Below are 27698 nucleotides of genomic sequence, written 5' to 3'. Positions count from 1 at the left end.
ACATCCAAAAGGGTATGTACCACTAGGGTGGGACAAAATTTTATTTTCACTTCCTGCATGATTTTTGCACGCCTCTTGGGTCCTATAATGCTTGTGCGAAATTTCATCAACCGGTGAAATTATATTTTAGCGCCGGCGATTTTAATTTTCCATAGGATTTACAAAAAAAAATCCCCAAGGTGTCCCATTATTCTCTAACGATAAATCGATCCAACTATATCATAGGAAATTTTACCAGCAAACTTTCATTGGAAGACCGCAAAGTGATCCGACGCTCGTGAAAAATGTTATTTACATAAAACTAATTGCTGTATGAACGCAAGGATCAGCATGAATGAAAAGCTCGACTCGACTCGACTTAAGCCTTAAGTGATGAATAGCTTTTACGAATAGCTAGGATAACCCTGAGAGAAGACTGATGGGACGATAACTTTTGGGAGAAGAAGAATCCTTCCCAAGCTTACGGATGGGGATGACTTTCGCTGACTTCCAGGACGATGGAAATTAGCTGAGCCGGAGACACTGATTAAAGATCAGCGAAAGGTGCTCGAAGAATGGTGCACTCATATGTTTGAGTTCGTGATTCAGGATGCTGTCGAAGCCTGATATAGGCCATCAATTCGTCAGCTGAGATCTCCAACTTCTCCGAAAAGTCGTTGGGAGTCAGATGAATGTTGTGTGCATACTCGTTAACGGCTGCTTCGTGTGGACTGATGATGTTCTGCCCAAGATTGTGTGAGCTGACGAAGTGACGATCTATTTCAGTGACCTTCTCTGCAGGAGTTATCAAGCGATCCTTAAAGTCATTGTTGTGTATAGGTTGGTAACCCTACTGTTGGCATCACTAACACTATTATATAAGCAAAACCATGTATCACATATGAGTCGTTTGACCGTGTATGTGAAGAAGATGAGACGATAACATTGGAGAAGGCGATGACTTTAGCGTTGAAATACGAGGAAGAAGACCAGTGTCACGAGCAGGCTGTCAACTTGGTTCGCAGAAGTCAGCCAGAAAGAGATGGAACAAAAATTGCTGAATGTTACGCGTGCGGTAGGAAAGGACACCTGAAACCCGATTGCCGTTTCAAGAACGCTACCTGTCGCAACTGTCGAAAGAAGGGCCACTTGCAGGTGGTTTGCAACGTGAAGACCAAGCATTATGTCAAAGAAGCAGCACCATCCGACGTAGAAGAAGGCGATGACGGGGATACAATCGAGTTGGAGCACAATTTTTTGAGTAAGAACGAATCGATTTCTGTTTTGAAAATTATTGCACCAGACATGGAAAGCGCTCCTTTCAGGGCATTAGTGCGAATAGGGGAAGAAGAGATTGCCATGGAAATCGATTCCGGCGCAACAATTTCCGCAGTATCAGAACGATTTTGTAAGGAAAAATTCAGTTCTTTGGAGGTGCGAGAAACAAAATTGCGGTTAGTGGGATACTCTGGTGAACACTTAAAAGTGCAGGGTTGTGTCGAACCGGTTGTGTCATTCAATGGAATTACTAAACGTCTACAATTCGCAGTAGTACAGAAAGGTGGTCCACCTCTACTAGGGCGGAACTTTTTAAGAGTGTTTGGGTTGCATATTGCTCCGCTTAATTACGTATCGGGTGAGAACACAGAAGAAAAATTGAGCAAACTATTGAATCAGTATGAATGTCTGTTTTCGGAAAAGTTGGGGAAATATAACGGGATGAAAGTGGAAATGACATTGGAGGAGGGAGCAAAGCCGATATTCTGCAAACCGAGACCGGTTCCGCTTAGTTTAGAAAAATCAGTAGAACATGAGTTGAATGAAGCCGAAGAAAAGGGAGTTATAACAAAATGTGATTCATCTGATTGGGGAACCCCAGTAGTTCCGGTGTTGAAACATGACGGAGAATCCATAAGACTTTGCGGTGACTATAAAGTAACGGTGAACAAGTTTGTTAAGGACGTTCGTCATCCTCTCCCTCGTATTGAGGAAGTGATGGGAAAGTTGAATGGCGGAAAAAAGTTTTCGAAGCTAGATTTGAGTCGGGCCTATAACCAGTTCGAATTGTCAGATGAATCTAGAAAGGTATGTGCGCTGTCTACTCATAAAGGTGTATATTTGATGAATAGGTTACCTTTTGGTATCATGCCCGCTTCAGGTATAGTACAAAGAGAATTAGAGAAACTGTTCGCGAATGAGCCTTTCGTTGTGAATTTCTTGGATGATGTAATGATAACAGGTCGTAACGACCAAGAACTTTTGGAAACGCTTGCTAGAGTTCTAGAAATTTTGAAGAAAGCAGGATTGACGTTGTGTAAGGAGAAATGTGTCTATTTCAAAACGAAAGTGGATTATTTAGGATTTGAGTTCGCGGAGCGAGGAGTCAGTAAAATGTAAAATAGATTAAAGGCCATTATGGATGCAAAACCACCTGAAAATGCATCGAAAGTAAGAGCGTTTGCTGGCATGGTCAAATCTTACGGTCGTTTTGTTAGAGTTTAGCTACGATTATGTGTCCATTGTACGACCTTTTGAAAAAAGGCATCACATTCAATTGGTCGAGTGCTTGTCAACACGCTTTCGTTAGGGCAAAACAGATGATTTGTGATGATGTAACGCTAGCTCACTTTGATCCCAACAAGGAAATTGAATTAATTTGTGACGCTTCAAAGGTGGGGGTATCGGCCGTGCTGGCTCATAGAGAAAATAACGAGGATCGTCCAATCGCGTTCGCTTCGGGAGTGTTGAGCCCTTCAGAGCAGAACTTACGGTGTCACAAAGAAGGTCTTGCTATCGTCTATGGACTGAATAAATTTTACATATATCTAGTGGGCAATCAATTTGTGATTAAGACCGACCATAACCCTCTAGTGTCTATATTTCGTCCAAACAAAGGCATTCTCATTATGGCTGCGGGAAGAATCCAACGTTGGGCTAATTTTATTTCAGGGTTTAATTATAAAATGGAATATGTCCAAGTCCAACCAAAATGTGGCCGATTATGCATCTAGATAACCAGTAGAGTCATGAGAAATGTAGAAAAAGAACGGAAACTATCTGAATTTCATTTCATCAGAAAAAAGTTCAGTATTCGAACAAGCGTTCTGGGATAAAAGTACCAAAGAAGATTCGGTCAGTGCCGGAAAAACCGTGGTCCAGGATTCACCTGGATTATGCAGGACCAGTTAACGGAATATGGTACCTGATAATAATTGACGCGCTAACCAAATGGCCGGAAGTTTTCCCAACGGTAACAATCACGGCATCATTCACCATTGAGCGATTGATGGAATGTTTAGCTCGTTTTGGGTTGGTGGATACAATCGTCACTGACAATGGAACTCAGTTTACTGCCCAGACGTTCAAGTACTTTTTGGCGGCCAATGGTATTAAACATTGTTTGACAACTGCGGGGCACCCAGCCACAAATGGTGCAGCGAAAATTAGGTGAGAACATTCAAAGGATCATTAAAAAGGCTTTGACAGAAAACAGCACAAGGATTCATCATGAAATTTCGAGTAACTTCTTGATTGGTTATCGTAGGGTGCAGCATTGCTCCTCAAGAACTTCTCCGTCTTTTGCTATGCTAGGTCGGGAAATCGTAACTAACTTCGATAAGGTGATTTCCCATAAACAATGTACTAGTAAGGTGAAAGACGTTAAAGATAACATTGTCAAAGCTCAAAACAGTCAGCGTCTATACCATAAAGGTAAACGGAATAGTGAGTTCCACGTGGATGATCGAGTCTTAGTTAGAGACTATTCTGATCCTAATCGTACAGGTTGGATGAAAGGAGTGGTTGTGAAAGTTTTAGGGGAGCGAAATTATTTGGTCATTCTGAATGGAAATCAACGCAAGATTAAAAGGCATCTCGATCAAATCATTCTAGACACTTCTTGGGTAAATGAGCAAAACGTTTCCACACCTGTGGAGGATTTCGGACACTACCCCAAAAACTCAAGTATCGGTAGTAACGAGGTTTCGGCTAAAATTGTTTTAGACAAAACCATTGTCTCGCCCAAACGCTCCATTATCCAACGCATCATGCTCAGCGGCTCCCACCGAAGCAACTAGTCCAATTGTTGCTTCGCAATTCAGTGATGAGGAAGAAGATGTGTTGGGCTTTAAGGACGGATGGTTGTTGAGTGGTGAAAAACGTACAATTCATGAAGCATTTCCTAGGAGTAATAGTGATGTTTTCGGATTTGAATCTGGCTGGGTTAAACGGAAAAAACGTAGGATTGCAGATGGGGTTTCAGGCTGTTTTATTCGAAGAACGTCTCCTCGTTTGAAACAGAACTAAACAATCAAACATACAAAGTTAATCTATGTCAAAATTTGTTCCATTACAGAATACTCGTTATAGTTTTTCAACCGAAGATTAATTCAAGACATGTAAAAAACACAAATGTAACATACTAACAATGATCGAGCGTTCAACATTGTAATATTGGACCCCACCAGACATAAAAGATTGATAACACGCTTAACGTGGGAGTATTGTGCATAGGTTGGTAAACCTACTGTTAGCATCACTAACACTATTATATACGCAAAATCATGTTTCATATATGAGTCAAATAAAACCTTAATTCTTGTCTAGTCTTTTGAACTAAACGGTTATTTATTCAGCGTAGTCTGACATCACAGTCATTATTGTCTATTGAATTTGAGTATTTTGGTCTTTTCCCATAACGGCTTAGCACAGTCTGGGATAGCGCAGATCTTGTTCGAGAAATCATTATTTCTAACGTCCACCATTCTAGCCTGGATCATTTTTGTTATTCGATTGCAGCGTGCCTTAAGTCCAGGACGCTGAAACTATCTGCGAGTGTCATTCCGCAATCGAATCAAATCTTTAGAATCAATCCAGAATTTGCCGTGCCAATATTCATTTGCCAAATATTATTATCCAATATTATTTGCCAAATATTCTTGCATAGAAAGACCCAAAACAGATAAGAGACAAATCTGTGATATGCGAAGAATTTTTAGTGTTCCACGAGAGCCAGAGCTTATGGTGGCGATCTTGCCCCACTTTCCCCTACTTAGAACAATAGGTATAAAAGTCAATCTCGACTCGTTATCTAATGCGACAGAAAGTAAACTAGCGTGCGAGCCTACATTAGCTAAGGTTTCGCGGTAAGACGAGCGGCTACCATGCTGAGGGTGGGTGGGTTCGATTCCCGGTGCAGATTCAGAAAATTTTCGGATTGGAAATTGTCTTGACTTCCCTGGGCATAAAACTATCATCGTGTTAGCCTCATATGATATACGAATGCAACAATGGTAACCTGGCTTAGAAACCTCGCAGTTAATAACTGGGGAAGTGCTTAATGAACACTAAGCTGTGAGGCGGCTCTGTCACAGTGTGGGGATGTAATGCCAATAAGAAGAAGAAGACATAGTGCTACATATAGAAACATACTATGTACAACGAGTGCTGATCTACCGTGTTGGACCCTTTTTCATGTAGGAAATTTTTAACGTCGTCATCACTGTGGTACTCCGGATTAAGGACCGGATTGTAGTTCACTTTACACTAGTTTTACGGATTCACTTAGGAATATACAAACACGTCTTACTCTTCCAGATGCACAATTTATTCTCTCTCCTAAAGTCATGGCCTACTACTACAAACTAAAAGTACTGCTTAGCACATCTTCCTTTTTCTAAAATATGATATGAATAATAAATTTGATTTTATTGAATGATAATTATAGGCTTCTGCAGCTTCGTCAATTTACATTTCAATACCAGATGTGGGTATTTCACATTCCTCAGGTGCGAATCCCGCAAATGCTTCTTCGATTTCCTCAGTGTTACTAGTTGCTATACTTCCCGATTCATCAGGATTGTTCACTGCTTCCCATGGTACTTTCTTAAGATGAGCCACGTTTCTTTAATCGTAACTTTAGGACCCACACGGTCTACTACAGTATACTTTGTTTTCTTGAACTTCGTCGACAGTTTGTTCCTTGGGGTTAGATCTTCCATGAGTACTGTGTCCCCTTGCGTAATGTCTGACTGCTTCGCATGACGTCTTCTATCTTCTCTGTCTTTCCCTTTTTGTTTATTCAAAAAATCTTCATCTCGATAATCGGAAGAAGGAGGTACCGTTTCAATGTCTTCGATAGCGGGTAATTTAGACCTTATTGTTCTACCATAGCACAATTCCGTCGGCGTCTTCCCTGTTGTGGAATGGGGAGTTGTGTAATACATAATCAAGTAATCTTTTAAATCTTTCTTCCAGTCTCTGCCAAGCCCATGACTGATTTGCAACCTCTTCAAAAGCGATCGGTTCTGGCGTTCAACCAACCCGTTCTCCTGGGGCCAGTATGGAGCAGAATGATTAAGAATGATACCGTGTATCTTACTGTACTCTTCAATTTCTTTGCCAATGAATTGCTTGGCGTTGTCAAGTGTAATGGTTCTAGGATACCCTAAGCGAGTGAAAATTTTACTTAGGCGATCAACAGTTTCATTAGCAGTTATGCGAGTCATAATTTCGACCTCTTTGTACCGACTGAAGTAATCTATAACGACCAATAAGTATTCGCCAGAGGGGAGGGGTCCCATGAAGTCGATAGCGATGTCAACCCAGGGCTTTGATGGAAGTTGTCTTCGACACATTGGGACTGGCCGGCTTGGGAGTCCAACCAGTTGACATCCTTCGCATGCTACACAACATTCCCTGGTCTCTCGATCCATTGATGGCCACCAAGCTCGATCCCGCAAGCGTCTCTTCATGACTGACTCACCCGGATGACCTTCGTGCGCAAGTTGTAGCATACGTTGTCGTAACTGCTTTGGAACAACCAGTTTGTTCCCTCTTATGATTGTGTCACCAATAAATCCCAATTCATTTCGAAAAGGCTCGAACGATTTTGCTATCGGGTTATTCCAGTTGCCGGTCCGGAGACATTCTCTAACGACCGTTAACTCAGGATCATCACGGGTTGCATTTTCAATTTCATCAACATCAACTGCCACTGATTCCTGAATAGCCAATGTCATAAAGATGTTATCTTTTTCGAAGTCTTCAGCAGTTTCAGAGTACACCAATCGAGAGAGGGAGTCTGCAATATTGCTACTTCCTTTGCGATATACGACCTTGAATCTAAATGATTGTAGTCGTAAGACCCATCGTTCAATACGAGCGCATGGTGTAGAAGTTGGGGAGAAAATCACTTCCAAAGGTTTATGGTCTGTTTCCAACTCGAATTCTCGACCAATCAAGTATAAGGTAGTAAAGCAAGCGCTTCCTTCTCAGTTTGGCAGTATCGCTTTTCGGTACAAGAGAGACTTTTGCTGGCATAGCATATTATACGAGGGTTATTGTTATCGTTGTTCACAAATTGTATTAAGACAGCACCCAATGCAACAGGAGAGGCATCTGCTACAATTCTTGTACGCAAGGAATTGTCGAAAAAAGACAACGTATCAGCATTCGCTATCATTTGCTTCAATTTTTCAAAACTTTGTTGGTGTTCCTTTCCCCAAATAAACCTTTTGGAATTACATATAAGTTCTCTCAAGGGTGCAGTAATCGTTGCTAAATCCGGGATAAATTTTCCGACGTATGTTACAAGACCTAAAAAACTTCTAACTTCGTCAGAAGAACGAGGTTCACGAAATTTCTGTAGCGCTTGTACTTTTTCCTCTGTAGGCCGAATTCCGTCCGAAGAGAGAATATGTCCCAAAAACTCTAACTGTATTGCTTTGAAGATGCATTTCTCTTGGTTAAGAAGTATATTACGGTCTTTTAGAGCTGAAAGAACTTTGTTTAAAGCATTATCATGCTCTTCCTCCGTTTCTCCGAATACTACGACATCGTCAATATAACTGATTACGTTGTCGCAGTCAGCAAGAATCTGTTCCATAACTTTCTGGAACATTTCGGGGGCACATGAAACGCCAAACATCAGCCTTTTGTATCTATATAATCCCTTATGGCAAATGAAAGTTGTAATAGATCGAGATTCTTCATCTAATTCAATCTGTATTTTAGTAGGATTTGTATTATTAATTTTAATATAATTCTCAGAATTTTGTTTTTCATCTTAGATTTACCTGATGGAACGCGTCTTTAATATCCAGACGACTGAAGAACTTAGCCGACTTGAGGCGTGGGAGAAAACTCTCGAAAGTTGGCATCATATGACGTTCTCTTATGATGGCCTGATTAGCGCGTCGCATGTCGACACACAACCGAAGGTCTCCATTATCTTTGACAATAATTACCAATGGAGAAACCCATGCTGCTGTTCCTGAAATAGGTTCAATAATATCAGAAACTAGCAGTTGCTCCAATTTCTCTTCAATTCGGGTGAGGAGTGCGATTGGCGGACGTCTAACTCGTTGAGCAACAGGAGGCACATCACTATTGACTGGAATTTTCAACCGAACGTTCTTCATCTTGGGAAAAGGCCTTCCAGCTACAGGCACAATTTCGTTGATCGATGTGTCCACAGCATTCAGCCCAATTTTCAACACCCCCAAGCGCTTCGCAGTATCTTTCCCCAATAATGGTTGCGACCCTCCTTCGATGACATAAAAAATGGCTGTTTCTTGCTTCCGATTTCCTCCATCGCCAACAGTGATCACTGATTCAAAAACATGCGACACGACCAACGGCTTCGCATCTCGACCATAACCTCGCAACACGGTATTCGGGACCTTGCTTGGTTGCCAGCATTGGACACCTTGCGCTAGCATGCTTTTCCAAGTGGTGTCATCTATAATATTCTTGCAGCTGCCAGAATCAATCAGCATTTGAATTAGGACATTTCCCACTTCGGCCCAAAGATTTTCGTCGCCATCGCCTATGTTGCAAATGAAACTTTGCGACTTTTCCCGATCCTCTCCATTTGAGGAGATAATCGCTCTCACGTTGTCCAGTTTTGGCCTTTTCCTAGTTGAGAATGAAGAATTTTCATCATTTTTGCGTTTTGTCACAGATCGACAGACGCGCGCAAAGTGACCGAACTTGCTGCATTTCTCACATTGTTTGCTACGTGCTGGACACTGACGATCATTTCCATAATGAGTCTTTTGTCCACATCTGTAGCAAGAACCGCTTCCGAATTTGCTATTACCACTCAAACGATTTACGCTACCTTTCGAATCTGGTTCAAAAAAATTACCAGGTGAATTTCCATTTCCAGCAATTACCTGTACCTGGTGCTTTATAGATTCGAATGAGTTAACCATGCGTGTTACTTGTGGTAATGTCAGTGCTTCTTCGTGTAAAAGTTTTTCCCTCAACTCGGTAGGAGCATAATAGATTATTTTGTCAATGATTCTGAAATCTCGGCTCTCTTCTGCAGTTTTGCCAAAATCACATTTCTTCGCTTGTTCGGTACATCGCATCAAAAATTTCGTCAATGGCTCACGTAATCCATCCGTCCCAGGAGCCAGCTTGCAAAATTCATTTCTTTCGAAAGAATCGTGCTGCTTCGGACTGAAATGATCGTCCAATTTGTCGATTGCTGTTTTGTAGGGATCAATTTTTTTAGCAATATCTTCTTGAACATCTGCACCCTCTATTGAATAGAACAGATCTTGAAGTTCCAGACCACCCTTAGCCAATAGAATGTTTCTCAATTTTGTAGCGTTTTTCTCTTCACTGACAGCAGCGATCACTTCGAAGTTTCTTTTCCACCGCAGCCATTCTTTACGTATCTGCGTTTCGGGAAGGTGGTTAAATTTAAATGGACAGATGTTCCAATTTTCCATTCTTAGTAGGCACTGACTTTGACGACAGCTGAAAACAAATTTTTGAGTACCCACGTGGGAATCGTTACCATGGCAACGTTATAACAAATTCAAACATGCTTTTTTTTTACCTTTACTATATGCTCCGGATTAAACAGATTTTCGATTTTATTTTATTTTAGAGACCCTTGGCCTTTTCGTGTTGTCTTTCAGCGGATTAGCTTTTTCTGCTTTTCTGCTTCACGCAGCGGCTGCACGCCTCGTTTCTGCTTCCGCGCAGCGGCTACACGCCTAAATTTCTTGAAAAGCGGCTTGACGCCTGTCCCTGCTCTACGGCAGCGGAAGAATCTGTTTCTGCTTATTAACAGCGGCTTTTGCCTGTTTCTGCGTAGCTGCAGCGGCTTCTTGCCTGATGGTAAATTAGATTTTTCAAAATGTTTCAGGCTAAACATTTTTTCTTTTTTACTTACAAACTATGGTTCCACCCAATCGTCGCCAGATGTGGTACTCCGGATTAAGGACCGGATTGTAGTTCACTTTACACTAGTTTTACGGATTCACTTAGGAATATACAAACACGTCTTACTCTTCCAGATGCACAATTTATTCTCTCTCCTAAAGTCATGGCCTACTACTACAAACTAAAAGTACTGCTTAGCGCAATCACTATTTGATGTACGACGTCGTTCAAATATTTGAAAATTCGTCTCTATTTTGTTGCATTTTCAACAGCGTGGTTGAAAGGAGACGACTTTAATGTAATGCAACGGCCACTTCGACCTTAGTCTGAGTCAGGGCCATATGAGGTGACGTGGGGGCCTGGAGCTAACATTTTTTGGGGGCCGCTGAATGTAACGAAATATGGGAACGGTTCGGCACTTCATCCCATAGCTCCTATTTCCATCCCATCAAAAACAAAGCAATGAAAAAGAATTTGGTTTGTTTCTTATTTTATGATTTTTTTCAGCTGTGAGCACGCGTGTTAGCAAAAAAATGCGACGATATTGGTGCTCTATTTCTTTCTTTTGTGATGAGATGAATATATGTTCAATGAGATGGAAAACGGAAGTTCCTCTATATATGCGACGGGTACAACTGGTTGGTTTTAGTACAGAAGGTTTCGTGTGAGCCCGGGGTCATGTATTGAACATACGTGAAAAAGGGAATTCGAACATTTAAGCGCCATCAAGTAGTACAACTATTGAATCTTTGATTTTAATGAATAATAATTACCTATAATTTTTCGAATGTTTATATTTTAAATATAATTGATATATCCCCTTCCAATTGTCTCACAAAAAGGCCTCTGAACTATCTTAACTTTAATATCAAAAACAACACAAAAAACACAAACATTACAAACAGAAACATGTAGCACATATAGTTCCGATGGCCTCCTTTCCCTAACCTGACGACCCGCGAAATAGTATTGGACATGAATCCTCCGGTACGGTCCATATCCTCGTCGATCCCTCGCAGCAGCTTGTCCTGATACCGCACCTCCGATCCGATGTCTATGGTCAGCGATTTTAGTGCCCCAATCTTACCTCTCAGTTCCTCTGCCATTCGTTCGTTTTCCTCCTCGAGGGCATCGTGACTGTGGCTGCTGCCGTTGGCAATTCCACTGGGCCCAGGATTCTGGGCTAGCGGCTGGTAAGCATAGCCCTGCGACCGTCTCATTTTGCCTCCGCCACTAAATTGCGCCACTTTGAATGGATGGTTCTGATGCGATAATCCGCGTAATCGACGGGAATAGTGAGGCCAGCTGTTAGTACTGCAAATAAGATATACGTGTCATTTTTTTCGTCAGCCGTAAAACTGTGGAATACATTGTGAACTCGATTATGAAACGCAATTTATTACTTACCGAAATGTATAGGTTTCTTCCAAGTAATTTTAGGAAATACACAGTTTTGGCAAAAGAATTATTTTTAAGAAATTTAGGAAAAATTCTAAAATTCACTGCTCACAAAGCATTCAGAAATTTTATTGTTTGGCGAGATGGACCTATACGTTTGGTCTTAGCCAGTCGACAGACAAACTCAAAGAAAAAAAAATTTTATTGTTTACATCTGTTGATTTCGATCGATTTGTTAAGTGTCAAATAAATCATCATCAGTGACAAACATCATCATTGAAAAATCATTGAACAGCAGTGTTGGCATCTTGTTTAGCATATTGTCTATCCGGAATAAATTTCAGGGGGGGAGTAGGGATCCTATATTAAGAGATGTGCGAATACTTTTCCAGACGATTTAGCAACGCTGTTACTTTTGTAAACAAACGCTGCCAGCACTTGCCGTGGCGCAAAATGTTGTAGCTCGAACATGACTTTGCACATAATGGCATTTTCATATTTCGTTGACTAACGTCCAACAGTGCATTATCACTAAAATAAAAGTGCAATACAAATGAACAAAGTACCGTGCATAAACTAGACTACTTCAACTTGCCAATGTAAAACAAATTGTTTATTCGACACAACTTTTCGTAAAATCTTTTTCATTGCAATCGCAATACCTTTCAATCCACAACAATAACAATGTTCATTTGGCTCAGATTCTGACAGCTCTCAATGCTCGATTGGCTCAAGATGGCCGCTTTCGCATATCTCTGAATGTAGGATCCCTAGGGGGGAATAAGCCTGTCATCCACGAACAAATCAAGCCTACCTAAGATCTGGGAAGGAGAAACAGATAGGAAAAATGTGTGTGTCAAGCCGAGCCGAAATCTAGCTGTCAGTGTGAGCCGAAAACGAAACTCTCGGCAAGCAAATTTTTGAAGGCAATATAACAACAATAACACGCAAAACAGAATTTAGTCATTTCGTGTGGCGCCTACGTTGATTGTTTTTTCTTGTTGAAAATTTACTTGTTGCATGACGACAGTATGTACTTAATTTGATGTGTAGTATCGAGAGCTCCCTCCCAGCCTAAGATGTATTATCCGGGCCTCGCCGCTTGGGAAAGGCGGGCCACCCTGGGCCACTCCGCTTGGCAAGTGTAACATTTTTCGAACTGGAATCTTGTAGGATATTGGTTAACCTACACTACTGCTGACTAACGAAAAAATGTGGGATTGTTTATTTACATTTGCTTCATACTACATGCAGAGGAGGCGCGATGCACCGCATATTACCCCCCTGATAAATTTATACCGCTTTTTATACCGAAGTTGGATTTTTCTCCAGATACAGGCAACTTCCCAAATTTCGGAAGTAGTGCGCTGGATTCGCCTAAAGATGCGCTAAACCAGAGTCTATCATATAGAGTTGCGCAAAGAGGATCTTCTTACACTTATTCTGAATGATCTTCTTGTTATTGTGTTTGCAACTTTCATTTTTGTTCAACCCTTAAAGTGACTTCACGGGAGTATTCACTGCTAAAGCTTTTTAATTCGATAACCAAGTCACCCACAGAGTGCAAACACGTGAGTTTCTTGTTGCTACTTTATTGGGGGGTGTATTGAAGTTTTTTAAGCTGTTTCTAGAACAAATCTAATACATTCCAATTCATGCGTTTTAATTTGCCATAATAATCATTAGGCGATAACAATACTTCCGCCTTACCAACAAGCATTTGTTTACTTTGCTCGATAGGTAGACGGTTTGACAGTTCAATAGGTAGATTTGGCTTCACTCTTTGCGTAACTCTATATTATAAAAGACTCTGCGCTAAACCACGCATCAATTAGTTTGACAAAACAAACTTCGGAAGAAAGTTCGGCTCGGAAGTCCCGACTTCCGAATTCTAACTTGGTGCTACGCCGACAATATCTGAACTACTGTTGCATGCAAAAGTCCCAAAAATCGCAACACTCTAAAAAATTGGGAGCCGTACATATTACGTGAGGACTTATGAGAAGAAGGGGGTTGTCGTTTTTTTACGCACCATATAAAGAGACGTTGAATATCAGCTGATTTTATCGTCAACTGACAGGCCTTATGAAAAGGCCTATTAGCCTTCTCTTCAATTGGCCTTTTCACGAGACGTTTAAAAACAGCTGATTTTATCGTCAAATGACAGTTATTCTATGAAAGTGGCAGTCTCGGCAGTGTCACATGAAAAGGCCTATCCCAGAGACGTTGTTATTATATAGAGACACGCGGAGAGAATAAAAGCAATTCTGGCTTCACGGCCTCAGACAAAACCAATGATGTGCGATCGGCAACATATAAAATTGCGAGAACTTGAAGTGACTCTCAAAATGAGCAGTTATTTCATTTGTCTCACCTTCATATCCTGCCTTTTTCAGCACCATTGCCAAATATTCAACAACAAATATAATTAAATATAATATTTAAACTTGCTATGAGAACTCTGAAAACAGCTTACTTTACTTAACTTTTCAAACTTTTTAATGATTTATATAATGTTGATTACAATACTTATCTCGCATTTAGCACCGATTGGTAATGTTTGTTTACTTTGCTCGTTTGGTACCGTTCGATTGGTACTTTCGGCTTCACTCTTCGCGGGTCTCTATCTATAAACAACGTCTCTGGCCTATCCCTGAACTTAACCCCCAATCATCATCGTCATTGAGATGTCAAGCAAAGCAAAACAACAAAACAAAAAACTGATGATGAGGAAAAAAACACAAATCAACGAAGCAAACAAAAAAGAAAGTGATAGTTGCGTGTTGCTTTGGTACAAAATGGTTTTGGATCTGATTTTAATGCTATTTAAGTTACCCTAATTGTAGTTAAGCTATAAAATTTCCGCTACAAGTACTTTAAATTGTGATGAATTGTGCTGAAAAAAATTCCAGAACTAAAAAAGTGCTGTATTTCGGAAGTAAAATTTTACATTGGTAAGCTTCGAATACTCTTGTTTACATAAACCACACAGTGGCTCAACGCATGGACAAAATTCATTTATCTTTTTAGATCAGAATAATGAACGAAAGTACCATCCACAAGTTTCTTCCGGTGCTTTTGTGTGCCCTAGCGATTCCTCTGTCCATGTTCTTTTGGATCGGAAATGTAGCCTATTCCAAGATAACCAATAACAATCAAGGTAATTAAGTTGGTTTCAATTTTAAGTGGAGATCACAGATAATATGCCAAAAAGTATAATTTTGAATAGAAAAATAATTAGAGCTTGTAATTAACCTTCACTTGGTACAAGTTAGAACTATATTTCATTGAATTCCACCTTTGATTGCAACTGTAAATATACGCATAAAAGTTATAAAGAATTTTGTGCCCAATATGTGTTGAAATTGGGTTCCGTGAACGAGGCAACTTGTCTTGTTGTGTACGGGTTTTTGCCCAATTTGGATAATATAGGATGATGTGGGCTCGAGTCCAAAACCAAAACACGTGAATTTCAATCAAATTTCAACAACCACAGCGTTATTTTTATATCTTACAGACATTTTTTTTTCCAGATTTATCATTTTAACAATTATCTTTTCCTCCAACAGACAATGTAATCCCTCCCACAAGATGGCTCTTTTCCATCTTGATACCCATTCTGCTGATGGTGTACGGACTGAAGCGGAAGGGAGTCAACAAATCCGGAGCAGCATTGGGACTCATCTGTGCCATCGTGCTGTCCATTTCGTCGCACGCGTTTCTCGTTTGTTTGGCTACGTTTTTCTTCAGTTCCAGCAGAGCCACAAAGTTTCGGTCGCATTTGAAACGCAAGATCGAAGAAGACTTCCGGGGCGGCGAAGGTCGCCGAAACTGGGCGCAGGTGATTTGCAACGCTGGAATGGCCACACAGTTGGCTCTGCTGTACTTGTTGGATTGTGGCTACGGGGAGCGACCGATCGATTTCAGACAGCTCTACCGGTCGAGTTGGCTGGGCGTTGGAATAATGAGTGCGTTTGCGTGCTCGAATGGAGATACGTGGGCCAGTGAACTGGGTACGGTTCTGGCGAAAGGGAATCCGTTTTTAATCACTAGCTGGAAACGTGTACCGAGGGGTACCAACGGTGGCGTTTCGTTCGTCGGATTGGTGGTTAGCTTTTTTGGTGGTCTGGCTATAGGATTGTCCTACTATTTGACGATTCGTTATACGATTGATTCCAAAATTTATCTACACAGTCCAAATCAGTGGCCGATCATCGTGTTTGGGGGAGTGGCCGGGCTATTGGGATCGATAGTGGATTCGATAATTGGTGCTACAGTTCAGTACTCGGGAGTTGACGACAAAGGAAGAATTGTGGAACGACCAGGAAAGGATGTGACGCATATTTGTGGGGTTAGGATCTTAGATAACCATAGCGTTAATCTCATTAGTAGCATAATTATTGCCCTGTTGATGCCATCCGTAGCCATGTACTTTTGGGACCAATTCTGACGAAATAAAGTATACAAAACATCCATGGCATTGTGACTTCAAGTGCTATTATCTACCAACATTTCTCAGTAGCTTTTACAATCAAAATCAAGTCTAATTTGAGATTTTTTCAACAGATTTTTTTAATTGATCTGATAGATGAATATATTTTCGATTTTTTCCCATTCGTTGCTCTGATCATATTCCTTTTAATTTCTGATGACAATCCTAGGATAAACCTTAAACACAGACAGTACACTCGGAAATATTTTATCATTTCATGAATGTCACCGACTCAAGCTGTTGCTGTCCGGCATTCTTGCAACATGTCCTGCCCATCGTACCCTTCCGGCTTTAGCTACCTTCTGGATATTGGGTTCGCCGTTCGCGTTCGAGCTGGACGAGCTCATGGTCCATTCTTCGCCGCCACACACCGTCTTCTTGCACACCGCCAGTTTCTTCTGGAGCCCGTAGTAGGCCCGACTTCCACAGATGATGCGCCTTCTTATTTCACGACTAACATTGTTATCAGTCGTTAGCAAGGATCCGAGGTAGACGAATTCCTCGACCACCTCGAAGGTGTCCCCGTCTATCGTAACACAACACTGCTTCTCAGGGGGGCCTTGTCACGCTCGGTACCGCCAACTAGCATGTATTTTGCCTTCGGTGCATTCACCGACAGTCCAACTTTTGTTGATTCACCTTCCAGGTGGGTGTTGTACAGTTCTGTCACCTTTGCAAATGTTCGGTCGACTTTGTCCATATTGTCCGCGAAACAAATAAATTGACTGGATCTCGTTTTGTTAAGAAAATTATTTTGAGCTTTTTATTGGAATGTCTTCACTTGTCATAAGACGAGTTTATACAATCCCATTGAATTCCACCACTTAATTGTATCTTGACAGATACGTATTTCGACCTCAACAGTAGGGCCGTCTTCAGTGTCTCGTACTTGATTCGACTTCGAGTCGACTAAGTCGAGTCAAGTACAAGACACCGAAGACGGCCTTACTGTTGAGGTCGAAATACGTATCTGTCAAGATACAATTAAGTGGTGGAATTCAATGCGATTGTACAAACTCGTCTTATGACAAGTGACTGGATCTGTTGAAAATCGTACCCCGGCTGTTACACCCGGCTCTCCGCATGACACCTTCTAGCGCAATGTTGAACAACAGGCATGAAAGTCCATCTCTTGTCTTAGTCCTCGGCGCGATTCGAACGAACTCCATCCACCGTTGCTTTGATCAGTCTGGTAAGCTTCCCAGGGAAACTGTTCTCGTCCATAATTTTCCATATATATTTCCTATACTGTCGTATGCCGCCTTGAAATCAACGAACAGATGGTGCGTTGGGACCTGGTATTCACGGCATTTTTGAAGGATTTGCCGTACAGTAAAGATCTGGTCCGTTGTCGAGCGGCCGTCAACGAAGCCGGCTGGATAACTTCCCACGAACTCATTCACTAATGGTGACAGACGACGGAAGATGATCTGGGATATCACTTTGTAGGCGGCATTAAGGATGGTGATCGCTCGAAAGTTCTCACACTCCAGCTTGTCGCCTTTCTTGTAGATGGGGCATATAACCCATTTCTTCCACTCCTCCGGTAGCTGTTCAGTTTCCCAGATTCTGACTATCAATTTGTGCAGGCAAGTGGCTAGCTTTTCCGGGCCCATCTTGATGAGCTCAGCTCCGATACCATCTTTACCAGCTGCTTTATTGGTCTTTAGCTGTTGGATGGTGTCCTAAACTTCCCTCAAGGTGGGGGCTGGTTGGGGCTTCCATCGTCCGCTAAACTGACGAAGTCATCTCCTCCGCTGCCTTGACTTTCACTGCATGTACTCTCAGCGCCATTCAAATGTTCCTCGTAGTGCTGCTTCCATCTTCCGATCACCACACGTTCGCCCGTCAAGATGCTCCCATCCTTATCCCGGCACATTTCGGCTCCCAACACGAAGCCTTTGCGGGATGCGTTGAGCTTCTGATAGAACTTGCGTGTTAATGGCTGTTAATGGCTGCTTTGACTGTATTCCAGCAGTCCTCAAGAGGGGCCCTATCGAGCTCACCCTCCTCCGGCAACGCTGCCTCGAGATGCTGCGCGTATGCAGTGGCGACATCAGGTTGCTTCAGTCGCTCTAGGTCGGCGGTCGTCGGTACCGAACATTGTTGATGACGGATAGTTTTGGACGCAGGCCGCAGTTTAACCATCACCAGATAGTGGTCCGAGTCGATGTTAGCGCCACGATATGTCCTGACGTAGATAATGTCGGAGAAGTGCCGTCCATCAATCAGAACGTGGTCGATTTGTGATTCTGTCTGCAGTGGTGATCTCCAGGTGTACCGATACGGGAGGCTGTGTTGAAAGTAGGTGCTGCGAATGGCCATATTCTTGGAAACGGCGAAATCAATTAGTCGCAGGCTGTTTTCGTTCTCTCAGCTGCCGGTTGCCGCAGCTCTGGTAGATGGTATGATTACCTCGAAACGTTCGCACCTTTCATCCCTTCCAACAAACCTCCTGCAGCGCTACGATGCCGAATCCACGGTCCTTGAGCACATCGGCGAGTATGCGTGTGCTGCTGATGAAGTTGAGAGATTTGCAGTTCCACGAACCGAGTTTCCAATCGCTAGTCCCTTTTCGTCGCAGTGATCTTCGCCGATGGTTCCGGTCCGTACTCTCTTGTTGATTGTTCGTTGCTTATGGTTTTTTTTAAAGGCTGGCTTGCAGGGCCTGACACCAAACCCCCTAAATTTCTAGAGGACCATTCCTCCATATTCCTGGTGGACTATGGCTCACAGTTTCACTTAGAGTCCCTCGCTGGCACTCGGACGATGATCAGCCGCCCCTAACATGGAGAACAGACGCTGTTGTGAGCCGACCCTGACATGGAGAACAGTCGCTCAGTAAGATTTGCACCTCCGGAGAGGAGTAACCCTCCCCTTCCCTGTCAGCATACGACCATAGCTCCCACCGGGGTTGGTTATCCGATTTTCCCTAAGGTTGCTCGTATCCCGGCCCGCACTACGGGGAGGTAGGGATAGGAGTAGCTGGATAAGAGGCTAAGGACCGCGAGATGGGGTCTATTTTATTCCTTCAGGTACGCGAAGTACCAATGTTACGCTTTACCCAGCATTTGCCGCGCCGAACAAACACCTAAAGGAATTAAAACAAAATCGTAAAGCAATCGCTAAATGCATCTCTAAAGGAATTTCCGAAATAATTTCTTGAGATATTTTCTAAAGTTTTAGCAAAGACATTTTCAAATTGAACCCTGCAGTAAGTTCTGAAGTACGGTACTCGGAAGGCTACAACTCATCTGTAAAAACAAAATTCCCTGGTTTTTCCATTTTTTCCCAGGTGTTTTACATTATTATGGTGTTTTACAAATTATTCCAGGCAAAAACAAACGTGCCATATATAGATATTAGCAGCAAAATAAGCAATTCAAAAAAGTAAATATGGCAAAAAATATTATTTTAAAGAATATTTTGGTGGCTTCACAAAAACAATGTTGTAAATTACTTAAGAAATTCCTCCAGGAATTAGTTCGGATGTTCACCCAGAAATTGCTTCAGCCATTCAATCAAAATTCCTTCAGGTATTCCTTTGAAAATCTCTCCATAGATTCCATCGGAAAATCCTCCGGATTTTAACAATTGCTTCAGAACTTACTCCAGGATTTAATTTGAAAATGTCTTAGCTAAAACTTTAGAAAACATCTCAAGGAATTGTTTCGGAAACTCATTTAGAGATGCATTTGGCGATTCCTTTATGATTTTTTTTTAATTCCTTTAGGTGCTTGTTCGAAAATGTCTTGTGAAAATCCTTCGGAAATACCTTTATAAAATACTTTGCAGATTTCTTCAGATATTCTACTGAATTTTTTTTTGAATTTCTTTGGAAACTTTTTTTAAAAGAAACTTAAGGTGATTATACAATCAAGCCATGTGGTGAATTTCAAATTCACCACAGGGTTTTCTACTCCTAATATCAAAAGATCAAATCTAGCGTAATAATTTTCGTACAATGCTGAAATTAAAGTCGATTGTTTAGCATGAGTAAGCAAACCATCTACGGATGTTTCAACCCCGTGGGCGTTATGGTTCTCTCAATCCGTGCTCTTGAAAAATAACTAGAAAAAGCACGTGATTTCCAAGATGGCCGATTTGTGGCTTTGTTGTATAACCACCTTAAGAAAACTTCTTGACGAAATGTTCCGGAAATATGTTTGGGAATTTCTTCAGGAAATCCTTCAGAACTTCTTACAAAAACTCTCAGGAAATGTTTTGATGCAATAATATGAGATTGCTGGGTCCATGACGTTAGACATATGGACGTTAGCCAAATACCTTTTTTATGTCGTGGGCTGTTTTTGGCATTTTATGGTTAACATCCTTTATGCCTAACGACTTTATACCTGTTCGCGTGACCAACATCTAGTTTTTTCTAGTTTGTGACCAACATCTAGTTTGCTTGGATCTAGCAGCCAAGGTACCGGTACTATAAGTGTCAAACGGCCAAGTTATAGCCTATTCAGATTACGCCATTTATGATCATAAATATCATGATATGTAAACAACAACCTGACGCCATCCCCACACATTCAATTTTCTTTCTCCGCTTTAACACGATATTTATTACGATAAATAATCTAATCGTAATCTGAATAGGCTATTAAACTTATTGAAGCATATTTTGGCAGAATAATTTCAATGGTTACAGCGCCACTAGCGTTCTATTACTGCTTTACTGTAAGCACCTTTACTGTAAGCAATGCTTCGGATATTCTTTTGAAATTCCTTGGGATTTTTTAGGAACTAATTCAGAAGTACCTTGAGGAAAACTTTAAAAAACACCTAACTAATTTAGTATTTTTTAATACAGCAACCGTTCGCTGGGTTTAAACACCAGCCCAGTTAACGAACGCCGGTTTTTTAACTGAGCTGACGAGGGAATTCGCGATACATTAATTGTTGTGATCGTGTTTTACATGAAGCTTAAAGAATACACCATTCAAAATCCCCTCATCGCCGAGTATTTGTTGTTGTTTTTGACGGATAGCTGCTGTTTAACTGGGTTAGCGAACGGTTTAACCAGTTAGCGAACGCCCAGTTAGCGAACTGTTGCTGTATATTCCTAAAGAATTTCCGAGAGAATACCCCAAAAAAATTAAAAAGCAGTCCCTAATTGATTTCCCGAATAAATACCTAGATGTTACCAAGAATAGCTTTGGGAATTCTCCAGGAATTCTTTTAAAGATGGCAAAACGTTTTTTTTTGCGGAACGGAATGATCCATTAACGTTCACTACATTTTCAATAGATCTAATATTTTTAAGGATTTTTTTATCTTTTGAGAGAATTTCACTCATTATCACCGGGTATTGAAATTTCCCTAATTATGTCAGGAATTCCCTGATAATTCCAGGTTTTTCCAGGTAGTAGACACCCTGCTAGTGTAAGGGTTGCGGATGAAATATCCACATCATTTGTTACCATAGATAGATTGAAGCAGGGTGATGCACTCTCGAATCTACTGTTCAATATAGCGCTCGAGGGAGCGATTAGGAGAGCTGGTGTGCAAAGAAGCGGTACCATTATCACAAGATCGCATATGCTCCTGGGATTTGCGGACGATATCAATATTATCGGGATTGATCGCCGTGCCGCGGAAGAGGCTTTTGTGCCTTTTAAGAGGGAGACAGCGAGGATTGGACTCACGATCAATACCAGCCAAACAAAGTAGGTACATGGTCGCTGGCAATCAACGTGAGTTCATTAGTGCTGGTGGTAGCGAAATGGTGCTGGATGGTGAAAAATTTGAAGTGGTAGAAGAATTTGTGTATCTTGGAACATGAGTGACGTGCGATAATGATGTTACCCGCGAGGTGAAAATGCGTATTGCAGCTGCAAATCGGGCCTATTACGGACTTCGTAACCAGCTTAAGTCTCGTAGTCTGCAAACGAAAACAAAACTCGCGCTGTATACTACTCTGATTCTTCCGGTGGCTTTATACGGCCATGAAACATGGACGTTAAAGGAGGCTGATCGGAGAGCTTTCGGAGTATTTGAGGGTAAGGTGCTGCGGACAATACTTGGCGATAAACAGGAGAACGGTATCTGGCGGCGCCGCATGAATCACGAATTGTACCAGGTGTATAAAGGGCTGGATATTATTAAGCTTATTCAACACGGCAGACTACGGTGGGCTGGTCACGTTGTTCGTATGCCGGAAGAACGTCAAGCGAAGATAATATTTAGTAGAGAACCCGGAAGGGGCCGCAGGCTTCGTGGAAGGCCGCGTACACGATGGCTTTCTGCAGATGAAGAGGATCTGAGGGCGCTCAATGTTCAGGGCGACTGGAAGCGATTGGCCCAGGATCGAGTCCAGTGGAGAAGGATACTTCATTCGGCGTAGGTTCATCGAAGAGATGTAAACCCATCAAGTATCAAGTAAGTATATTAAATGAAATGAGAAATGAAGAGCTGGCAATCGATTGGTTGGATGGACTCATTTGCCTAATCTATTAGAGTGGGGCGTCATGGTCATTTTTTCAAATCAATGGTTTTTCGAAGCCATTCTGGGTCCTGAACAACTGTGCAGAATTTGGGACCGATTGGTTGCTTCCTCGCTTTCCGCATCGCGTTTGAAGTTTGTATGGAAATTAGTATGGGAGAACGTATATTTTTGCATTTCTACTACTAGAGGTTTCAGTTCATCGTAAACCAAGTGGCACATTGCGTTAAAGTATAACCCAAAGGATGCCGAAAAACTTTGCTGAATAAGGCACGTTGCTGGAACGTCCACGAAAAAAGTTATAACACTTCGAAGATTGAATGTTCAAACCATATGCAAAAAATCGTTTATTCTGCCAGCACTGCCGAACTACGTAGACCAATAATTTAATTGAGTGTTGTTTCAAAATAATTGATCTTATAGGACTTTAGAGCTAATAAAGCTATCCGGAATCATTTCACAAAGAAAAAAAACCGACAAGAAGGAAGATAGGTTTTGCCCTTCGGCATCTTCCAGACTATATGCTAACGTATTGAGTCACGTGATTGATGATAAATTGAAGCCGCTAATAGCAAAAATGTAAAAAAGTACGTTTTCCCATACTAATTTCCTTGTAAATTTAAAACGCGATGCGGCATGCGAGGTCGCAACCAATCGAGCCCATATTTTGCACAGTTGATTGGGGTCCCAGGTCAGAAAAACCTTGATCTCACTTGATCGGACGAAGTTTTCGTTTTTCCATACAACTGCGCCCCACTCTACTAATCTATAGGTACACAATGTAATATTGGGTCTCAACCCTCTGAATCAAATCAACTCTCTCTTTCCCACTACTTTTTTCAAAGATTTTAATAGGAATCCAATGCGACCATAAAGATGTGCTAAATATTTCTTTCTGTTGTTGAAACAATTCACTGAAAATTTAAAAGGAGAAAAATTTGATGGAACTCTACTAAGCAGGTTATGTAAGCCGTATAAGGCCATATCCGCAGCAGCAATGCATCCTTTCACGGGAGACATCATTGTCACATGTCACAAGCGTTCCAAGGTAAACTACTTTTTTAACAACTTCGAACACATCCCCATCAAGCACTACCTCAGTGCTTGACACCACCACACCACTAGGTCTACTTCTATCTCTAACCGCAACCATGTACTTTATATTGATAAAGTTGATGTTAAAAGCCGTCTCCCTCTCGTCCGCAAAGCCCATGAACTATGCAACAGTGTGATGATAGTGCGTTCCTCTGCACGCCGGTTCTCCTCGAGTGAAATGTTGAACAGTAAATTCGAAAGTGCTTCAATCCACCTAAGATCACAAACAAATTGATACTTTGTCTGTCATCCGGGCACTTGATTTCTAGTCTTCATGCGTTGCACGTTCCTATCTAATCATTCTAGCCAGAAAACCATGTTAAGACACCCTATACCACTACTCATTTCTGTTCATTGAGTCGTACGCTGCTCTGAAATCAATGAACAGATGATGAGTTTGCAAGTTGCACTCCAGAAATTGTTCTGTTCAATGATCATCCGAACATCCGATCCGTCGTTGATCGAACGTCTAAAAAAACTGCTTGGTATTGGCCGACGAAGAACTCCAATAAGTGGTCTCATCCGTAAATGTTGTTTTCGCGAAGAGAAGTGTTGTTTTCTTGCTTATTTCTGACACTATACATCAGAAGGTTGTATTCGTATCCGGAAGCGGAGGTTTGATATTCAATTTCTCCAATAACATATTCTGATGGCCAATGCGATCACGCAAATCAACATCACTAGCAGAAAGATGAAAGCTTACGCTACATTGTCGTCGTGGTAGTTTATCTAAAAGACAAATGAGCTCAAAAACAGTAATAGAAGGCTTTACTTACCTTTGACTAACAAGCCGTAATCACGGCTTACAGGAGAATAGGTTACAATTTCTTTGGACCGTTTTATTGTTACAGGTATGTTCCGTTTTTATCAACACGGTCCGTGAGTTTCAGTTGATAAACTCGGAAGTGACAAAATCGGAATAATTTTCTTAGACGATTTTTTAAGCTAAAATTTAGTAAACATGATTTATTGCTGGTAAAATGTGAGATTTTCAGGTTCTAACATTTTTAAATGCTAAAGGACTGTCCATAAACCACGTGAACATGCTAGTGGGTGGCAAAGGTTAGTGAAAAGACAGAGGAAATCTCGCTTAACTTTTCAAAAGGACCTAAGTAACATTTTTTTCATGATTTAATTTGAGTACTGCAATCGAAAGCTTTCATATTTTTCTGTTGATTGCGCTATTCAAATTAATTCATGAAAAAAATGTTACTTAGGTCCTTTTGAAAAGTTAAGCGAGAAATATTTCCCCCTGTCATAAGACGAGTTTGAACAATCCCATTGAATTCCACCACTTAATTGTATCCTGACAGATACGTATTTCGACCTCAACAGTAAGGCCGTCTTCAGTGTCTTGTACTTGACTCGAGTCGAGTCAAGTACAAGCACGGATACAAATTTCATCCATTTGCTTCAAAAATATACATGTTTATTTCCAAAATGGTTATATGTTTGAATCAAACATATTTATTTTTAAAACCAAATTAAATCCCTGTTTGTTTTATACATTCACTAGTGGGCAGCCCCTCGCTCGCTCTTGCAAAAGTAAACAAACACTCGAGTTCGGATCGTATCCGATCGGCAGCAGCAGAGCAGTAGAAGCAAGAGTAGAAGCAGATGTTTTCTTGCTTCCAAATTAATGATAAGGATGTTTTTCAGGTACAGAAAGGTAAGTAAATGAAATATGAACGTTTGGAATTGTGAAATCTGGTAGTCAAATGCTACCAGAATATGAAAATTGGTAGAATTGATATCAAAATATTATGAGTGGTCGAACCAAAACAATAATATCCATGTTTGCTTCAAACATTTAGCTGGTTGAAACAAATTGAAACGCACATTTGATTCAAAAAAAGTTTTCGTTCGCATCAAATGCAACAATATGTTTGATCCAAACATATTTATTTTTGATGCCAGAACAAACTGAATTTATGTTTGGATTTACCTAGAATATGTTATTATTGTTTATAACGTAGTTTTTTCTGCGTGGAATACTGAAGACGGCCTTACTGTTGAGGTCGAAATACGTATCTGTCAAGATACAATTAAGTGGTGGAATTCAATGGGATTGTTCAAACTCGTCTTATGACAGGTGAAAACATTCCACTAAAAAGCTCAAAATAATTTTCTTAGAGAAATATTTATTTATCGCAGCATTGGTGACTGGTTGAGATTCATGACAAGTAAGGAGTGCATCAAGGGAACGTCCATAAATGATGTTACGAAAAATTAACCATTGTCAATCCCTCCTCCATGATGTGTCCCCCCTTTCATATAAATTGATATGAGAAGTCACACTTTTAGAAACCCTCTCCCTCCCTCTCCTCCGCGTGACGTAATTTATGAACGTTCCCTAAGATAAGTGGCATCCGTTGATCACATAACAATTCGCGAAGTCGAAGCAAAATTCTTCACACAAACAATGACAGTTCTTTATGGGTTTTTACAGTAGAGCAACAGAGAAGAGGAGATGGCGGCCATGTTTCACTCAAACTCTGACAGATACCAATGGGATTTCCCATAGGAGGGAAGAGCAGAATTTGCTTCGACTTCGCGAATAAATTGGAAAATATTTGACCTTCTTAACCCTTTCGGGACATTCAGTCGAAGTACACCGACGAAGACGCACGTGTTTTCAAGAAAAAGTTTTTTCGATCAAGTTATCTTTTTCTCGCTAGAGGTCATACAAAAGTATTTTCCTTTTTTCGGTTACTCAATCTACATTTGGTCAAGTGAAGACAAAACTCAGTGGAAAGTAAGGAGACAGGAGAAATGGCGGAGCCGGAAAATCCGGAAAGAACAAGGTGCTCATACTGGTCAAAAACCCGCAAACAGCAAACCGAATCCAGGCAGACAAATCTCTTCGAGCGCAAAATTTCAAGGCCTACATCCCGAAACATTTCCTGACAGTTTCAGGCGTAGTTACGGGCGTCCCGCTAGAGATGACACCGGATGAAATCCTCGAGAACATAACCTGCAAAGTTCCAGTGATGAACGTGGCACGGCTACACAGGTACGAAAATGAACGAAAGACGCCAACTACTCGGATCAGCGTGACTTTCCGCAGCAATCAATTGCCAACCGAAGTTCGTATGTTTTGCTGTACAAACATAGTGAAACCGTTCATCAGCAAGGCAGTTTTCTGTCAAAACTGCCTACGGTATAATCACCGTACCAACAACTGCCGATCTCGGCAAAGGTGCGAAACATGTGGGAAGAACCACGACGAAGAAGGATACGAACGATGCAACATGCCCGCGAGGTGCCTACATTGCCGACAGGAAGGCCACAAGTCTGGCGATAACAACTGCCCCGAACGCACACGCCAAAACAACCTGAAAGTTATCCTGGCGAAGACTAACCGGACGACAATTGAAGCACAAGAGCAATATCCAATCTACATCCAGAATATTTCAGCCTATTGGAAAGTATCGAGGATTTCCCGAAATTGGTCAAGTCGTACGCGAAGGTTTCACACAATACAGGCGGCGGAGCCAATACAGCAAGCATGGACAAACCGAAGCCAGCCGAGCGGCCACGAAAGCACACATCGAAGCGAACTTCTGAGGAAACAAGCAAGAAACAAACAGGAACCAAACAAACAAACAAGCATCGGCAACAGTATCGAGGTTTACTGCGACAGAAAAGAAAGACGGATGGCGAAGCCGCGGCGAACGGAGTAGCACTATTCAACGATACAGGACAGACGAACTCGAGAAGTTCCAGTGGAAGTTGCCACCGACGACAATGCCTACAGTCAGCAGCCGAAACAAGCACAGGTAAGCCAGTCGGTAGGGAGCATAATTAAGGAAAGAGTTGATTATAACAAAGCAATCTAATACAGAAAATGTCATTAAAACTACTACAGTGCAATATACAGAGCATCGAAAAAAAAACAAAACAGAATTGACAAGAGTAATGAATAGAGAAGAATACAAAATAGGTTTGATAACAGAATGTTGAACGAAGAAAGAATTCGAATGTACCAGGTACAAAATTCCAGGGTACAATAACTATTATTGTTCAAGGTTTGATGGGTATGGAGGTACAATGATAACGATGCATGAAACAGTACAAAGCAGATCAATAGAAGTGGACTCA

The 27698-nt window shown here is 41.3% G+C and overlaps 4 protein-coding genes across 4 annotated transcripts; 2 read left to right on the top strand and 2 right to left on the bottom strand.

The window, feature by feature from the left end:
• The first annotated feature begins 936 nt into the window (after positions 1 to 936).
• Positions 937 to 6428, top strand: LOC134223066 (uncharacterized protein K02A2.6-like). Its single transcript, XM_062702203.1, has 3 exons — positions 937 to 2064; positions 3056 to 3365; positions 6235 to 6428. The coding sequence occupies exons 1-3, from the start codon at positions 937 to 939 to the stop codon at positions 6426 to 6428; spliced, it is 1632 nt and encodes a 543-aa protein (XP_062558187.1).
• Positions 6429 to 7248: 820 nt separating this feature from the next.
• Positions 7249 to 10830, bottom strand: LOC134224184 (uncharacterized). The gene is made up of 2 exons (XM_062703471.1): positions 10169 to 10830; positions 7249 to 10107 (listed from the first exon to the last, which is right to left on the bottom strand). The coding sequence occupies exon 2, from the start codon at positions 9717 to 9719 to the stop codon at positions 8040 to 8042; it is 1680 nt and encodes a 559-aa protein (XP_062559455.1). The 5' UTR covers positions 9720 to 10107; positions 10169 to 10830; the 3' UTR covers positions 7249 to 8039.
• A 104-nt stretch (positions 10831 to 10934) lies between these two features.
• LOC134224185 (BET1 homolog) lies at positions 10935 to 11744 on the bottom strand. Its single transcript, XM_062703472.1, has 2 exons — positions 11566 to 11744; positions 10935 to 11472 (listed from the first exon to the last, which is right to left on the bottom strand). Exon 2 carries the CDS (start codon positions 11376 to 11378, stop codon positions 11010 to 11012), a length of 369 nt encoding a protein of 122 aa, XP_062559456.1. The 5' UTR covers positions 11379 to 11472; positions 11566 to 11744; the 3' UTR covers positions 10935 to 11009.
• Positions 11745 to 14291: 2547 nt separating this feature from the next.
• LOC134224183 (transmembrane protein 19) lies at positions 14292 to 16183 on the top strand. Its single transcript, XM_062703470.1, has 3 exons — positions 14292 to 14510; positions 14587 to 14716; positions 15126 to 16183. Exons 2-3 carry the CDS (start codon positions 14596 to 14598, stop codon positions 16004 to 16006), a joined length of 1002 nt encoding a protein of 333 aa, XP_062559454.1. The 5' UTR covers positions 14292 to 14510; positions 14587 to 14595; the 3' UTR covers positions 16007 to 16183.
• The last annotated feature ends 11515 nt before the right edge of the window (positions 16184 to 27698 follow it).

This window comes from Armigeres subalbatus, chromosome 3 (genome assembly GCF_024139115.2).
Source record: "Armigeres subalbatus isolate Guangzhou_Male chromosome 3, GZ_Asu_2, whole genome shotgun sequence".
Lineage (NCBI taxonomy): Eukaryota > Metazoa > Arthropoda > Insecta > Diptera > Culicidae > Armigeres > Armigeres subalbatus.
The sequence above is the reverse complement of the archived record's forward strand: the minus strand, read 5'-3'. Positions and strand labels throughout refer to the sequence as shown.

Excerpts from the sequence above, each read along its gene's own strand:
- LOC134224183 (XM_062703470.1), top strand. The coding sequence starts at position 14,596 with ATGAACGAAAGTACCATCCACAAGTTTCTTCCGGTGCTTTTGTGTGCC. Across the intron at positions 14,717-15,125 it reads GATAACCAATAACAATCAAG|ACAATGTAATCCCTCCCACA; the intron begins GTAATTAAGTTG and ends TTCCTCCAACAG.
- LOC134224184 (XM_062703471.1), bottom strand. The coding sequence starts at position 9,719 with ATGGAAAATTGGAACATCTGTCCATTTAAATTTAACCACCTTCCCGAA.
- LOC134224185 (XM_062703472.1), bottom strand. The coding sequence starts at position 11,378 with ATGAGACGGTCGCAGGGCTATGCTTACCAGCCGCTAGCCCAGAATCCT.
- LOC134223066 (XM_062702203.1), top strand. The coding sequence starts at position 937 with ATGACTTTAGCGTTGAAATACGAGGAAGAAGACCAGTGTCACGAGCAG. Across the intron at positions 2,065-3,055 it reads TGTCAGATGAATCTAGAAAG|AAAAAAGTTCAGTATTCGAA; the intron begins GTATGTGCGCTG and ends TCATTTCATCAG. Across the intron at positions 3,366-6,234 it reads GTACTTTTTGGCGGCCAATG|TCTCTGCCAAGCCCATGACT; the intron begins GTATTAAACATT and ends TCTTTCTTCCAG.